The sequence below is a fragment of the Vespa crabro genome, chromosome 10 (genome assembly GCF_910589235.1).
Source record: "Vespa crabro chromosome 10, iyVesCrab1.2, whole genome shotgun sequence".
NCBI lineage: Eukaryota > Metazoa > Arthropoda > Insecta > Hymenoptera > Vespidae > Vespa > Vespa crabro.
This window is the reverse complement of record NC_060964.1, coordinates 7,474,545-7,490,706: the sequence shown is the minus strand read 5'-3', so window position 1 is coordinate 7,490,706 and position 16,162 is coordinate 7,474,545. Positions and strand designations below refer to the sequence as shown.

Here is a 16,162-nt window from a genome sequence, read left to right as displayed (position 1 = left end):
AAATTAATTTTTTCTTCGAACAGCAACGCCTGTTCCGCGTCCTTCTTTCGTAATTCGCCTGTGATTTTCGAAACGTTAAAAAATTAAATCGATTAAATTAATTTTATATAATTTAGAGATCGGTGGATCGTGCTGAATTAAATTAAAAATAAACCTACCGACAATTCTAAATATGTGCGATTCCTTAGCTTTAATCATTTTTTGCCTTTCTTCGACGGAAAGCATCGATATGGAGGATGAACGTGTATCCCTTAATTCATTATTACTATTGCCATCCATAAGAACGTCCGTATCATTTTCAGGTTCTTGAGGACAAGCCTCAACCGCCGAACGTATTGCTTGAATCCAGAATTGTTTGTCCTTAGGCTTTTGAACTTTTAACTCAAACATTTCAGGTTCCGCCGGATTGCTACTTATCAAGTATATACCCCTAGATTCTTGGCCAGCTTTTTCTCGTACCAATAATTTTTGTAACGATACCACACTAGCAGCTTTATTGTCCGGAACTAAGAAAGCATATTTTTGATCTCTTTCAACTAAGAAGAATAATATATCGGAAAGAACTACTACGACGATGGCAGTCGTTTTTCCACGACCTTGCATTAAATATGCCGTGCCTTCGAATTTTAAAATTCTATTAAATGCCATTATATCCGATTTTTTGAACTTGGCACCACGGTACGTGGCAAACGATTTCGCGTCGATCCTACATATAAAAACATTATTTATTACATATTATAGTATATAATAATACTGTAATGTGAAAAAGAAAAAGCAACATATTTACTCACTTATTATAAATCTCTAATTTTCTATCTTCCCTTTCTTTATCTGCCACGCACGCATCTACATCAGCTAAAATTTCTTTCACTAGTCCCAAAGCTTTTCTCAAGCTCTCTCCTTCATCTTGCATAATACCGGTTTTAATAAGTGGTTCGACTAGTAATGGATATTTTGTTAAACGTTGTGTAACGAACAATATACATTCTGGAATACCCTTCTTCTTCAACAAAGGATTTGTCTATAGATTGAGAAAAGTATTGATTTATATAAATATATGTCGTCTTTAATAAATAAAATAAAAAGATCTAAATTATATTGTAAATCACGTTATTACCTGACAGTGACGTACAAAACGTTCAAATCGAGTATCATGATGCAAATAATACTTATAAGTTTCAACGGCTTCTCTATGACGACTACAAAATTCTCCATATGCACTTTTCATACGTTGCGCATTTTCACCTGAGAATTGTTCGACGAGTATGTCGGCGATAGTAGGAACAACGGAATTTGCATTTTGACGTTTACGTAATTTCTGTAGAAATCTTAAATGAATTTCGATGAGATCACGTAATCTTGGAAACATTCGTTCTAGATTTGGTTGTCCCAAACGGAAATGACGTCGTAAACCTTCCACGAAGATCCTTTCCATGGCTAATAATACTAAGCAATGATGTTTCTCTGTTAACACAAATTCATATATATGCTCTTGCCTCTTCACTTCGCGTTCACAATGATCTACGAGACGTGATGCTACGTGTCTTCCAATGGCTGTACTCCATGAATCATGTTCTTCCTTTCCTAAGCCCAGTTCAGGATCTAAGCCTTCAAGATCACCTACAGTAAACTGATGTGCTTCATCTCCAAAATCGAATTCTTCCCAACCACTGAAATAATAAAAGACAATATATTATCAATTATATTTATTTATTTATTTAAAAAAAAAAAAAAAAAAGATATTACAAACCTGGAAGCATCCCGATGTGAACCACTACCATCTGTATCCTTTTCCTCATTAATTGTTTGACTGTAATAGAAATAAATTTGTTCATATAATAAATAAAACTATATTATTCTCCTATGCATTCTGAATCTCATCAAAGACTTTTAACAAAAGCATGTAATAATGATGCTTTTTTTTTTGTGAAAACAATTTCAATATTACCTTCTATACAAACCCCACTGAAGATATAAATTCCTTGTACACTTTATATAATAATGTAATTAAAATACTTATATCTAATAAAACCATTGTTTCTCAATATATCTAAATATCAATGTCAGGTACAAAAGTAATATAGAAATATTGTCATATTATTTTTTTAAATTGGTTTACACACAAAGGTCGGGTTTCTCAATTTTCTTCAAATTTACACATTATGTATAAGGTATGAGGGATTCAAAGATGCAAACATATTATATATACATTTTCTCCTGTTAATCTAATAACATATATAGTATCTTCTATTATTAAATAATTTAATATTAATGTTTCAATAACATCTTAGGTCAGTATATTTATTACTTCTAAAAAACTATGAATATAAATCTGATAATTGTATTTTGATCTAAGAAGCACCCCCATTATAGATTTTTTTTTTCAGAGAGAAAGAATCCAGAAAAGATTGCAGCAACAGCGTACAATAAAAATAAAGTTAAATGTTGTTAAAGTAAGAATAAGTATTAGACTTGCAACAAAGAAGAGATTAAAATAGAGGTTTAAAAGAGAAGAATTCAATCAGGTAGAAATAACGCGAAAAACAATATGATTGTGAAATTTTTCATGATAATTATGAAAGTAATTGTTCATATCGCATTAAGGGTGTACTCTAAATCTTAGCCTTATACTTACGATTTTATTTTGCTTATATATATATATATATATCTGTTTTATAAGAAAATATTATTGATCAAGCTAAGATTCCAAACATACCCTAGATAGTGGATATTACCTTGAATGAGGTCACAGTGAAGAAGTTAGAGAGACAGAGAGTGATACAGAGAGAGAGAGAGAGAGAGAGAAAGAGAAAGAGAAAGAGAAAGAGAGATAGAAAAAAAAAGTATAAGTGAATGAACATAAATCATACAAGCAAGCAATTCCGAAGCATAGACAAGCAGGATGATGATCTTTTTTTTTTATGTTAAACTATGTGAGAATTCAATAATGTCTTACTGACAGGATGTGTACGTGTATTGTTGTGAAAAATAATTGGCAAATAAGATTGATACGTGGTTTGTCCTACTAAATACGTAGGATAATACACGACGAACAAAAACGAGCGAACGCTTCGACAAAATAGGAAAAAACACATCAGACATCTGAAACTTACTTGACTCCGAGCTTGGTGGCAACTCGCCGCCAAGGGCTGTAGCTTGTCACTGTTTTCTTGCTGTTAATTTCCCTTTAATCGTCGAACGATCGATCGGTTTGTCGTAGTAGATGCACGAGAGGGAATGCACGGGGGAGGAAAAAGCACACACTGCATTAGGGCAATTTCATTTCGTGTATCGTTTGTTTTTTTCCCTCCTTCAACAATTTCCTTATAGGCGTTCGCTATTTATTCTTCTTAAAGTACGCGATCCAAGCTATGTGTTAATTATATTTTTCTTTTCATGTTGTTATGTACTATCCGAGAATTATGTAATAGTGTTAAAGAGAATTGTTGTATTTAATAGCACATTTCAAATCATGAGGGATATGATCTTTTTTCTTCATAATTATGCATGTAATACGGGGAAAAAAAAAATATGATCATCGTCTATTGTCTTTTTTTTTTTTTTTTTTTTTTTTTAGCGGAAGAAAGCATCACAACGACCACTTACCCAAAGCATCATGTTATCGGAAGGTGAGTATTTTTATAAAAGATCTCAGCACCATATTCTGTGCTTCAATATGTACATAAACATATATATATATGTATATATGTATATGTAAATAATATATCAATCGAGATATATGAAAATTCGAGAATACGCGAAAGCCTGCTGTACTATTGATATAGCTAATTGCAAAATCAATCAGAAATAACAAGCTTATGAGCCAGCCAAAATCTCGGAGTAACACAGCGTAAAATAAAATTATTCATATTAGTATTTAGATCTAATTGAATTTTTATAAAAATATATATGGATTTGTTCTCATATAATCATATATAAAAATAAAATAAGATATAAATCGATAAATTCGTGGAATGGCATGTTTGAAATAATTATTTTGAAATCGATCCATTCATTTGTTTCATTCATTTAATAATGACGATCGGCAAAAATTTATGAAAAGCTCCGAGCTTGGGCTTAGCCATGCCAATTGCGTGCGAATCTCAACCACAGATACGCGGATTCAATGCATATATTAAATATTTTCGTTGTATACAACATTGATGCAGTTACCTTCCACTTCCAGATGATGTTGGTAATGGTAACGATGCCGTCGAACCTCTTTTCACGCTATTGTTACTTGTAACCGAAGAAATACTCGATGTTGATTTTATAACAGCTTTTACAGACTGATGCTTAGACTTGGTACATTCTGATACCAAATGATCCTTGCATCCTTGACTTTGATGTACCGATAATCCGCAATCTAAAACAATCAAATTATAGAGATAAATTTTAATTTTAAACTCATGAATTTTCATACAGGTTTATTACGCTTACTTTCACAATGAAGAATTGGTTTACTCGTTGATTGCTTCATGCAAACATCACATTGATGATTTCCCTGTGCTCCAGTTGTCATTGTGGTCCATGCATGTTGCTGTTGACTATTTTTTTTCCCACTTTTATCCTATAGTAATATTTCAAAAAAAAAAAAAAATTATTTGAAAAAATTGTCAGAGAGCATAATGAACACAGTAAGAAACATTTATCTACCTTTTTCTTACGGAAGAAAATAGATCCACGCTTTCTTCTGGTCTTCTCAGAATGTTGATCATCATATGCAGTTTCTCTATAAATTAAAATGTACTATTTTACTTTTTTCTTTTTTCCATGATCTAAACATTTTTGAATTAATTATAATTTTAATAAAATAAATTAATTAAGTATACATTAAAATAATACATACAATGTATCATACAAATAAGCACTTTCTATTCTTATAAACGAAATACTCACGCGTTCAACGGCACATCAACCGATAACTGGACATTTGGAATGCCCCTTTTGTCTTCACGATAATTATGACTATGTAATGCGTGAAAGTTATGACGTTGCAGTTCATGCAACGCCTCAATGTACCCCCACCCGTTGAAAATGGCGAGACAACGCGAGAAACGATGACATTACATGGCATTCTGAGGTATTATGAATTGTATTTTTGTATATACAGAGAATTAACATTGTACAATTAATTGAATGATTTTGTTTTCAATTCCAAGAATTGAAAAATCTGTTTTGATTACAACTTTCTACAAATCTAATGTTATTTATTTACATTCGTATTTCTTCACTCAAAGGCAGACACATTTGTGTCATATAAATGTAATACAATTCTATTTGACCTTCTCTAGGAAATACATTATATTACTTTAACTAAAATGCATCGTTTTGCGTTGTTATCAATACATGAAAAACTTGAGTAAATAAAGTTTTAGCTGGGAATCATCAGTTCTAATAATTCATGTTTTTACAGTGACGGAGTATGATCGTCGATTTGCAATTATCTTATAGATAAACGCTACACTTATTTACATATAGTTCAAAAACAAAAACAAGCATTTATAAATCACAATAAATTAAAGTTTAAGTATTTCGTGCATCAATAAATTCTAGTTAGAAGTGATGGTAGTAATAATGTTTTATGATATTTAACTAAAGATTTTTGTATAAACAGTGCAGACATATTTATATCGTTTACTTTACAAGAATAATGTTGACATTTGTAGCAAATGGATAAACATAAAACAACTTACGCTGCTAGAGAAGGTGTTGTTCGTGTTCCGGACTCAGTGAGATGCGTATGAATTGGCGGTGTAACGATGGAAGGGGTTGAAATAGATTTCTGGAGAGGTAAACGTGCACCAGTTAAACCTGGCATCAAACTGCTACTTTCACCTAATCTTTGACTATTTCTTTTTAAGACAATCTTCTGATATTCACTCTGTGACAGGAAAGTACATACGTATATTACTATACCTGTATTTTTGACCAATGTTTCTAATCTAAAATTACCTGCACAAGGTCTGCCTCATTTAAGGAATGAGTACTTGCTTGTGATCTGCATGCTCGATTACCTACCCCTACAGGTCCACTACAAGATTTTCCATCTAGTTCTAGTTCCATTTCACTGTCCAGACTACTTAAACTAATGCTGCGTTGTCGCTGAAATAATAATGAGTAATATTTTGCATTGACATTAAAATAAAAACAAATCATTTCAACAAAGTAAAATTTATATAAAGCGATTAAAAATAAAAAAGAAATATAAAAAATGCACGGTCAATCGATAAATTTATATTTAATATATATTAACCATATTTTGTGCTTGCAGATGATTTTGCCCGGAATATCTGCGTCGGCCACGTCTAGTATCTTCCAAATCTGTCCAACTTCGTCTTCTGTCTATGCCCTGTACAGGTTGTGCATGAGAGTTCATAGATGGAAAATGTGTCGGAGAGCTATTGGTTGAACAGTTAACAAGGAGATCTGGATCAGATCCTGCTTCATGATTATTGGAACGATGTCCACCCTCTATAAGTATCAATGGACATAAGGAAGGACACGAAGAGGTCAGTCTCTGAGGTACATCATGGGGCATACGATTATTGTTTCCCAAAGTATTCATCGTCAAGTCTCTCATACGTTGAATCCAGTCATGAATTTCATGCAAATGCTGCAGATTGTCCTCTGTAAAAAAAAAAAAAAAGAAAAAAAATCATAATTTCAGTAATTAGATACAGACCAATGAATTCTTATTAGTCAGATATGAAATTTGATTTCAAAATATTTACCTAATACAGGATAGTTCTTAGCAAAACCAGGAGAATGAGGTGTGACACTAATAATGGGTACAAGAGGATTAGGCTGAGTTTGAATATTAGTACCAAGTGTAAGCAACGGATGTTGCTGTTGCTGCTCAGAATTCCCTCCAGACATGGTGATTGTTTTATTGGTATTATCTTCGGTATAACCAGTTTCTGTGACTATATTTCCATGTAGACTCAGGCCACCAAGATCTCCATTAATAGTAGGCACACGGTCACAGTCGGAATGCGATGAGCCAAGATAGTCCGTTATTACATCCTCTTCGCTATCCTCTCCGCTATTGGGACATTCATCTAAAAAAATATTGATATTGCTAATATACACTTGTAATTAGTTGAAAGTTTATAATACGTATCTATTCCCATTGTTCTGTCTAACTTGTTCTAATTTATTTTCATTTATGCAATGCCCACCTTTTTGTAATTAAATTAGGTATATATATATATCAACAGATCTGAAGAAGAAGACAAAGAATCAAATGACATACAGGGTCGCACAATAAAGAGAATGAAAGTGACATGCATCGCCAAACGACGACACACTTTGCGAACCGTATCGTGGTAGAGAAAAACCGATATTAGAACGTCCTCGCACCTATTGACTGCAAGAAGAACAAACAGAAACGTCTACCGACAATCGAGCCAGTCTCCCGATCTTTGTGTCGCGCGACGATGACACTATGAACCATATTCAATAGAAATTAGGTCAAATTATTCCGCGCCAGGTACTATTCCTACTGCACCGATGTCACAAAAGAGAATTACATAGACGAATAATTCGATAAAAAAAATCTTCCTTACCTTCATTAGGAAAAAAAAAAAAAAAATGAAGGAATAAATAAAAAAAAATAAAAAAGAACTAAATCAAAAATGAAATAATTATACGATTACCTCGTTATAATATTACGTTAAGTATTGACGTATGTATAAAGTCGTAGTTCCATGATTGGTAAAACATCAAGTACTACACGAACGGTAACATCGAGAGATAAGGATTACGTGTGGAATGAAAAGAAAAATAAAATTCATTCTATATTTGGAACCGCGGGAGCTCATCGATAAAGATCATCAATTCTTATGATATCTTATTTAACGGCAGGTGTTTTAAATTTTTAGAGAAATGCACGTAGGAAGAAAGAATGAGAGAGAGAGAGAGAGAGAGGGAGGGAGGGGGGCGGATGAAACGTTTCGCAGTCACGTTTCCTATTTGCAATTTTTACCCTCGTAGTTCTTTTTCACAATTTGTCGTAATTTATATCGTGAAATAATAAATATAATCCTCTTATCGACATAATAGAATAAACTATGTTATGTTTCGTTTACACACCGATTTAATTTATCGTAACTTATTGTCATTCTCTTAACCAACGATGGGCTGCATGTAAGTAAGTAAGTAAGTACAAGACACGTTAGCACAGTCCTCGAGCACTTCTTTTCCGGGTAGCAGGGGGTAGACAGACTGTTGCTCTTACCCGTAGCGCTGCTCACAAGCGCAAAGCGAATTGATCCGCCGTGCGCACTACCCCACCTAGTAAAAGCACCACCACCATTACTACCACCCCCCACCCCATTACCACCCGCCGACCTTCAGAACTTTTACCTCCGCCCACCAAATGCGACTCGTCTTTTTCCCTTCCTGTTCCTTCTCCAAAATCTACCCACACACGTGACACACACCTGACGTATACTCTAATACATATCTACGTATTTATGTATATATGTATGTCTCTACATATGTGTGCGTCTATATATATATATATATTCAATATTGCCGTACGACTTCTCAAAATATTTATCAGTTTTTCCAGTATTTAAATGTAGTAGTTAAAAAATACTTTTTTTTCCATGCTTTTAACCAAACTTGGCCCAGACCGTGATAATGACACTCTCTCTCTCTCTCTCTCTTTCACTCTCTCTTTCTTTCTCTCTCTCCCCTCTCTGTCTATCCGTCTTTCTCTTCCTCTCACATTGCCAACTTGCCTCCTCCACATCCCTTCCCTAGCAACTCACCCTTCTTCTCTACCTTTTCATCTCCATCTCCACCTTCCCTACGTCGTCTTTTTTTTGTCGTCCTTTCAGTCCTCCGATTCACATCATACTTCACAATTTATAATCATTCTACAGGCTCCAATTTTTCTCCCCCCCCCCACCTTTCCTCTATTATATATATATTCAACGATTCTCTTTACACATTTATTTTAAACTCTTTGGCGCGTTATTATATACGATTGATATTTGATTCAAATTTTCGATATAAATGAAATCATCGATCTAACGACGATATATCCGTTAATCCCCATCGAATTGGTAATGTTGTCCAATAATCGTTTTATCATTGATTGAAACGTAATGAGAAGTATTAACGCTTCTTGTTATCTAGATAGAAGAATCATATGACGCTTTTAACAAATACATTATACGTTATCACAATCGCGCCATTGATTTTATATATCTTTTAATTGTTTAGATCATACAATTACAAAAGATACTTATATATCATAATGATTTGTTATATGTAATACGTTATATATATATATATATATATATATATATATATATATATTAATTCGATATTTCCTTGAATAATTAAATTTTATAACTTCTTATTTGTAAACGATGTCTTCGTTGGACATGTAAATATTTGCGAGATAATTATTGGTCGAAATTTATTTCAGTATCACGTGATCTACGACCAATGAAATATCTACTTTTATATACGACCGTTTCACATATTGGAAGATTATTATTGTATCGCGGTCGACCGTAGCGCTTTTACGTAAAAGTAGAGATTTATTTTCTTTTGAATAAGACAGATCGCGCGTGTAATTTGATTTCAAATCGTCTTTTTTTCGATATGTCAAATATATTTTTACGATATATCTCGAGTGAGTATTGACTTTTTCTTAATCAACAAAATTTTGATTTGTTTCCTTTAATATCAATATTTTATACTTATCTTTTATATTTCACAACTTCAATCACTTTTATATAAATTATAAATACCAGAATACATGTAATCTTTTTTTTTTTTTTTTTATATATGTTATATACTATAATATATACCATAACCATAAATAGAATTGAAAATGTTACATGGAGAATATTTTGTTTCGTTAGTGATAAAAACGTTTCTATATTTTTTTTACCTATTTTCTATTGTTATTTAATTAGATATAACAAATACATATATATAGAGAGAGAGAAAGATATATATATATATATATATAGTGTTTAAAATAGTTCATATTTGTTTATAGAACTTACACTTTTAGTAAGATAAGTTACAAAAAGAAAAGGAATAAGAAGAAAAAAGGCATTATTTATACAAGCAAAAGTTATATTTTTCTTATCAGGTTAGTGCGATAAAAAAGTTTTGTTACTAACTGAAAGAGATATAATTTTATTACATAGGAAAAGCATGATTTAAAAGATTATAGTTAAATTACAATATAATATAAACTTACCAGACGAAAATGGAGCTAGTACCTCCTGCCGTTTCTCCATGTCTTTTTTTTTTTTCTTTTTTTTTTCCTTGTCTAACTCTGACGATGATTTAAGAAATATTTAATTTCTTGACGCAATAATCTGAAATATTGTAAAAATCTTTAAATGTTATTCTACCAATTTTATATCATTGGAATAATATTAATCAAAGAATAATCATTTAAATTCGTTCTTGAAAGGGAAAATATGATTTTTGACTTTTGTATAGGAATTAACTTGATGTTATTAAAAATTGACATGGGCAAAGAGGAAGGCATTAATCGTACGTGCATTTATTTTATACATCGAAAGGGCCTACGTACACACTTTGTTACCAAAGGAAGCCGTATTGACAGTTGTACATAGTTTCACTTATATCTATAATAATAGCATAAAAAAATACGTACCGAAAATGTTATTGTTTTTACAAATCCATTAGTATCGAGTATATCTTATTTTGCCTACGTTCTTTATAAAATAACGAAATATTGTAACACAAAATTATTTCTTACATCGAAGGCACGTCGACCATTTTGTACTAGCTAAAGTATATACGGTCGGTAGACAATACAGTATAGCAAAGGATGGAGTAATAATCTGCCTGCATTGGCTGTAACGTTCAAAAATAGATAAAGGAAAGATAATTCACGCGTATGCTTTTCCAGCATTTTAAGTAGAAAATATGGAGATGGCGTATAGATCTAAAAATAGCGATTCATTTTCCATTAGTTGCTTTATCATTATATAAAAAGAAAATAAACGAATTAGGGTAGAACGATTTTCAAAATAAAATATTTAGATGATAGATATATTAAAAAATGATTGGTCAGCTTTAGTCGGTATGCTTTATTAATTGTCCAATCTGTATGAACTTTTAATAAGAAACGTGTATGTAAAGTGAATATAAATGTTGGTAATAAAAATAACCAGGTACAGTCTAGTTATTTTAGAAAACTATAAGTGGCAATGGAATGTATAAAATTTTAAGAATGAAAGGTGTCAATGTGGAGAACTGTCAGAAGTGTCGAATGACGTTATTTGATTACAAATAGGAATAAAGTATACTCACATATATTTATATATGTATATATATATATATACATATGAATGTACATATTTATGTGATAAGAGGATCATATTATTATTTGATGGTATATCAAAAGACGAAATAATGAAGATGATACAATCGTTATACATAGTATTACATATATGAGTGTATTAAAGTTATATGGATAACCTGCCTATCTATTACAATCATTATCTCATCGATTTCTGATTAATTACATATCATGTTTAAGAAATGTTTTCTGCGTTTTTAATGGTATTATGTGTATTTTACTATGAAAGCAAATAATGGAGGTTTCCGAGACGCGAAACCTCGTTAGAGATTTAGATTTGACCCTTCAACCCCGTATCGCACCACGATATAAAACTTGGCTACCCTTTGCTACACAGCAGGTAATTTATTCTATATACTGTCACTTTTTTTTTTTTTTCGTTGACAATACATTATATTTTATAATTTGTAATCGATTAATTCAATGTATATAAATTTATATACGTGTATACATTTTGAATAATATGATTTGGTGTTCCTTATAAACAATATCTTTTTCTGCATGAAATATATGTTTTAGTTGAGACTTAGAAGTTTAATCCAAATAATTGGATATAAATTGAGGACAAATGTAAATACCGAGATTTGTTGGTTTTATTACACTTTGCATAGAACAACTATGTCATCTCCAATATATACAAGCGAATTAATAGATAATGCGAATCCTAGATGGTCTAGTCTGGAAGTCCCTACTTTACATGCCACAGGTTACTCATCTGCCAGTGGTGAGCTTAACAATCTGTTAGTACTCATAATCGCAGTTTTGTATTAAAAATGAGATAATTGATTGTAATTTTTATCAATGGTACAGTCAGATTTTTATTTAATTTATTTTGATTCTATGAAATAAAATAGATGATAAATATTATACATATATATATATTTATATATATCTTTTTTTACAAATAGAAATAATTCTAAGGCTATGGAAAAGAACAGCTGTCGATAATAATATATCTGACGTTACTGTGTTCACATGGGGTATTTCTTTCACTGGCCTGGCATATATTGGTCCTAAATTACCCAACAACTTGGAAATAATTCTAAAAGAAAATTCTATAATTTTTTACTTTAATGGTGGATTTTTTACACCTGCTTATTGTTTTATAACAACACCAGAGTTGAAAAGATATCTCCGTATAAATGTTAATGCAAACGAAGTAAAGGATAGCTATACTGTAAATAAATTGACTAGTCTGAGAAGCAAGATGCAAGCACTTAAACAACAGACCAATTCAGTGATAGCTTTAAGAATGCGCATTGCCTCTGGTGATAATTTTCAAACGCCAAAATATCCTCAATCTTCTTTAAACAGATTATTTCAACCTCGTACGGTTAATAGGGAAAAAAAAGCAGAAATACTTAAAATACGTAAGGAATTAGAAATGGCAAAATTTAGAACAAAACTATTAGAACAAGAAAGGGCAAGAAAAATGGGAGAATTAAGGGTATTAAACCAATTGCATGCAACTATTGCAGAAGAAAATCAAGATCATGGTATATATTGAATATATTTTACTTATGAGTTGATACGTAAAAATTTAATTTCTTATTAATGTAATTTTTTAATATAAATTAAGATAATCTACAATTCTCTTGTATACAGGTTCTGATTTGATGGAAAGATATAGAGAACTTAACAAAGATATTGAAAGATTGCACGAATGGCGTCAAAGTCATGTAGATACAAGAGAAACTTACATTCAAATGAGCAGCCAACTGGCTCATCGTCGGCGTCAGTTAATTTCAGAATTAAGCTTAATTTATCCTGTTAAACAGGTATAATAATTTAAACATTCAATATATAATTTTTTAATTTATATATTTCACATTATTAATAGCTTAATTAATTTCGAATATTATATTATATAGGATAGCAATGGAAAATTCACAATACATGACATACATTTACCAGATAGTGAAGATTTGGAATTGTCAAATGATACACAAGTAGCTGTGGCATTGGGTTTTGTGACACATACAACACAAATGATCGCAAATTTTCTCAATATACCCACCAGATATCCTGTTATACATTACGGATCTCGTAGTAAAGTTATTGATCACATTATAGAAAGCCTTCCTGATAATGATAGGCAGTAAGCATTATCAATATTTTTCTCTATGAATCTTTAATAAATAGAATATTCTATAAAAAATATTATTTTTTATAGATTTCCATTATTTGCCAGAGGTAAAGATAGATTACAATTTCACTATGGTGTTTATTTATTAAATAAGAACATAGCACAATTGCGCTGGTATTGTGGTCTTCCTACTACTGATTTAAGAGCAACATTATCAAATTTAGCAACCTTATTAAAAATGAAGCCAAACCAATCGCAGTAAGTGTATTTGCGTTAGTTCATGTATAGTGTCAAATCATTTAATATATTTTAAAAAGATAATAATCTTTTACAGTTTGGACAATTCAAAAAGAACATTTTCTACTTCATCATTAGATACAGAAGTAGGTAACGGTAAACAGAATGTTCCTCTTACACCACCAATACAGAAAATTATTTTTGAAAAATGCCATAGATCGTCGCGATCAATGGGCCAATTAAAATCAATAAAATCCTCCCTGGGATCTTCTTTAGATCAAGGTCTAGATAAACCTGTACAGCCTCTTGTTTTAGGTAGTCAATCGAAACGAATTTGCAAATCGGAAGAAAGTGCCATAGATGACAGAACATTAATGTTAGCTAGAAACAGATCTGGCAATAGCAGTAATGAAACATTAAATTGTACCACTCTGACTAATACTATCAGTGCAAATGTAAGTGACGATTTTCTTCAAAATAATGATAATGTTACGATCGACAGTAATATTGAAATAACAATACCTACATCTGTTTCTAAGTCAGCAAATGTTACTGATAGTTTAGAAGGTTCTGTCAGTATTAGGGATAGGAGTTCAAATTCTATAAGTAGCTGTGAAATGGCCTTAAGCAATAGCCAAAATGATGGAGATGAAAGCCCAAATGATAAAAATACGATCAAAAAAGGGGAAAATGAACAAAATATTTCTTCAAATCATGACAATGCAAAAAACATTGGAGATAGTGCAAAGAATACATTGAAAAACGGAGAACATACGGATATGTTACATTTAGAAAATAATATTTCGGAAGATTATTGTACACATTATTATGCCCAAAATGATCATAATTGTGATGTTTTGGAACAACCTCCTTTCATGATTAATTCATGTAAAGAACGTATTGCTAAATCCTGTTTATCTCTAGATGATATAATAGGATGTACTTATGATGAAACTGAAAAGAAAGAAAGAACAAATTCGATTTGTAGCTATACAGAAAAATGTCACTTAGCTAATAAAAAAACATTAGATAAACAATTTACTTCTCAACTAAGGTAAGATTCATTAAATGCAAATTTTTAAAAACAACACATTTTTAAACGTAACAATATCATAGAAGAATATTATTATGTCTTTACTCACTACAGGCCAAATGAAGAAGTAGAGCAACAAATTGAAAAATGGTCAAAAGAAAATGATGAAGATATCTGTGTTAAATATAATGCAATGGTAATTGTCAATAACATTTGTTTATCTTTATATAGATAATATACAAGATATATATATATATATATATATATATATATATATATATCTTAACATACACAATTATTGTATTTATCATTTTCAGCATAAAGATTCCATAGTAGCAACACAAAAATGTGACAATACTATTACTGAATACAATTGTATGCTTGAAGAAAAAGATAAGCAATGTGACTTTCAAGCATCAAGCGATTATATAGATATTATTAGACGCAGTTCAGAAGATGTTTATGCACGTACTGAAGCCTTAGCTAATAAGAAAACTAGCTTCAAAGTTATGAAACCACGGCTGTAATATTTATTAATTCAAATATAAAGTTATTGTATATGCGAGTAAATCTTGTAAAAAAATTCGAAAGAGTTATTTAGTACATATAAAATGTGTTAGGATCGAAGTATGCAACTTTGATCAAGTATATCTTTATTATTGTTGCAGAAAGAAAATAGTAAAAAAGAGGAGGGGGGTTGCATTGTTTTATAAATATTATTTTCTTAAAACTGTAATCGCCGTACACATTCGAATACAACTTTATATCATAAAATGATAATATAATCGTAGTACTTTTTCATAGAAGTTGCATAATTATAATACATTGAGAATCGTAGAAAAAAAATCATGCGATTCTATTAATAATAACTTGATAGTTTTTTCTATCTTTAATAATGTTCTATAGCTTGTTGAATTACACAATTCATTCTGTATATATCTATATAGTATTTGTGATTTATATTTTATTTATTATCTCTTCAATAATTAATATTTTATGAAGCAGATGATATTATGTATATTTCTAAAAAAATTTCAAGTTGTTTTTCTGAGCTTCTCAGCTATGTTGCGTTTCTCCTTATAATATAAAGAATAATATATAAAAATGTAGATTTTTGATTTTAAGATTATTTAAAGATTGGATAAACTGTATAAGAGGACCAACCAAAGTTCTGAAGCATTTACCGAATGTGATCATAATTTATTAGATAAATATTACATTTATACTTGGATTTATTAAGATGATTAATGAAATTTTTTATTTAATCTTTCTTAATTAAGATGATACGTTATAAATAAAACGTACATGTTTCTTTTCAAGTTTTAAATGACAATTAAATGTTACAAATATGTCTATACTTTTTTTCTTTTTTTTTTCTTTTTTTCTTCTTTTTTCTCTTTTTTTCTCTTTTATATATATATATATATATATATATATA

At 30.6% G+C, this 16,162-nt stretch overlaps 2 protein-coding genes and 1 long non-coding RNA gene across 13 annotated transcripts in view; 2 read left to right on the top strand and 1 right to left on the bottom strand.

Annotated features, from left to right (window-relative positions):
* The window catches only part of LOC124427221 (rho guanine nucleotide exchange factor 2), an 18,277-nt gene extending 7,296 nt beyond the window's left edge, over positions 1 to 10,981 (bottom strand). The window contains exons 1-15 of one of the 10 annotated variants that reach the window (XM_046969823.1): positions 10,658 to 10,981; positions 10,232 to 10,352; positions 6,735 to 7,061; positions 6,257 to 6,630; positions 5,956 to 6,105; positions 5,697 to 5,785; positions 4,657 to 4,732; positions 4,441 to 4,570; positions 4,174 to 4,366; positions 3,114 to 3,185; positions 1,751 to 1,810; positions 1,118 to 1,670; positions 792 to 1,021; positions 159 to 706; positions 1 to 58 (exon numbers count right to left, since the gene is read on the bottom strand). The exon at positions 1 to 58 is cut by the window's left edge and continues 145 nt beyond it. In XM_046969823.1, coding sequence (XP_046825779.1) covers positions 1 to 58; positions 159 to 706; positions 792 to 1,021; positions 1,118 to 1,670; positions 1,751 to 1,810; positions 3,114 to 3,185; positions 4,174 to 4,366; positions 4,441 to 4,570; positions 4,657 to 4,732; positions 5,697 to 5,785; positions 5,956 to 6,105; positions 6,257 to 6,630; positions 6,735 to 7,061; positions 10,232 to 10,271 — 2,900 coding nt within the window. In that variant the 5' untranslated portion in view covers positions 10,272 to 10,352; positions 10,658 to 10,981. Of the gene's footprint in view, positions 59 to 158; positions 707 to 791; positions 1,022 to 1,117; positions 1,671 to 1,750; positions 1,811 to 3,113; positions 3,186 to 4,173; positions 4,367 to 4,440; positions 4,571 to 4,656; positions 4,733 to 5,696; positions 5,885 to 5,955; positions 6,106 to 6,256; positions 6,631 to 6,734; positions 7,062 to 7,181; positions 7,536 to 7,658; positions 7,949 to 8,094; positions 8,234 to 8,777; positions 8,910 to 10,231; positions 10,353 to 10,657 lie in introns of those variants that run through there. The other 9 variants (XM_046969820.1, XM_046969819.1, XM_046969824.1 and 6 more) reach the window with 9 other exon arrangements.
* LOC124427228 lies at positions 4,740 to 5,992 on the top strand. Its single transcript, XR_006942921.1, has 3 exons — positions 4,740 to 5,083; positions 5,670 to 5,793; positions 5,865 to 5,992. It is a non-coding gene; the product is annotated as an uncharacterized LOC124427228 (long non-coding RNA).
* A 225-nt stretch (positions 10,982 to 11,206) lies between the features above and the next one.
* On the top strand, positions 11,207 to 16,136 carry LOC124427222 (UV radiation resistance-associated gene protein). 2 transcript variants are annotated; one of them, XM_046969831.1, is made up of 10 exons: positions 11,207 to 11,708; positions 11,888 to 12,092; positions 12,277 to 12,864; positions 12,974 to 13,146; positions 13,240 to 13,466; positions 13,542 to 13,712; positions 13,789 to 14,146; positions 14,231 to 14,745; positions 14,839 to 14,920; positions 15,042 to 16,136. In XM_046969831.1, exons 1-10 carry the CDS (start codon positions 11,604 to 11,606, stop codon positions 15,249 to 15,251), a joined length of 2,634 nt encoding a protein of 877 aa, XP_046825787.1. In that variant the 5' UTR covers positions 11,207 to 11,603; the 3' UTR covers positions 15,252 to 16,136. The 2 variants fall into 2 exon arrangements, with proteins under 2 accessions (XP_046825787.1, XP_046825786.1); XM_046969830.1 differs by having other exon boundaries at positions 11,213 to 11,708; positions 13,789 to 14,745.
* The last annotated feature ends 26 nt before the right edge of the window (positions 16,137 to 16,162 follow it).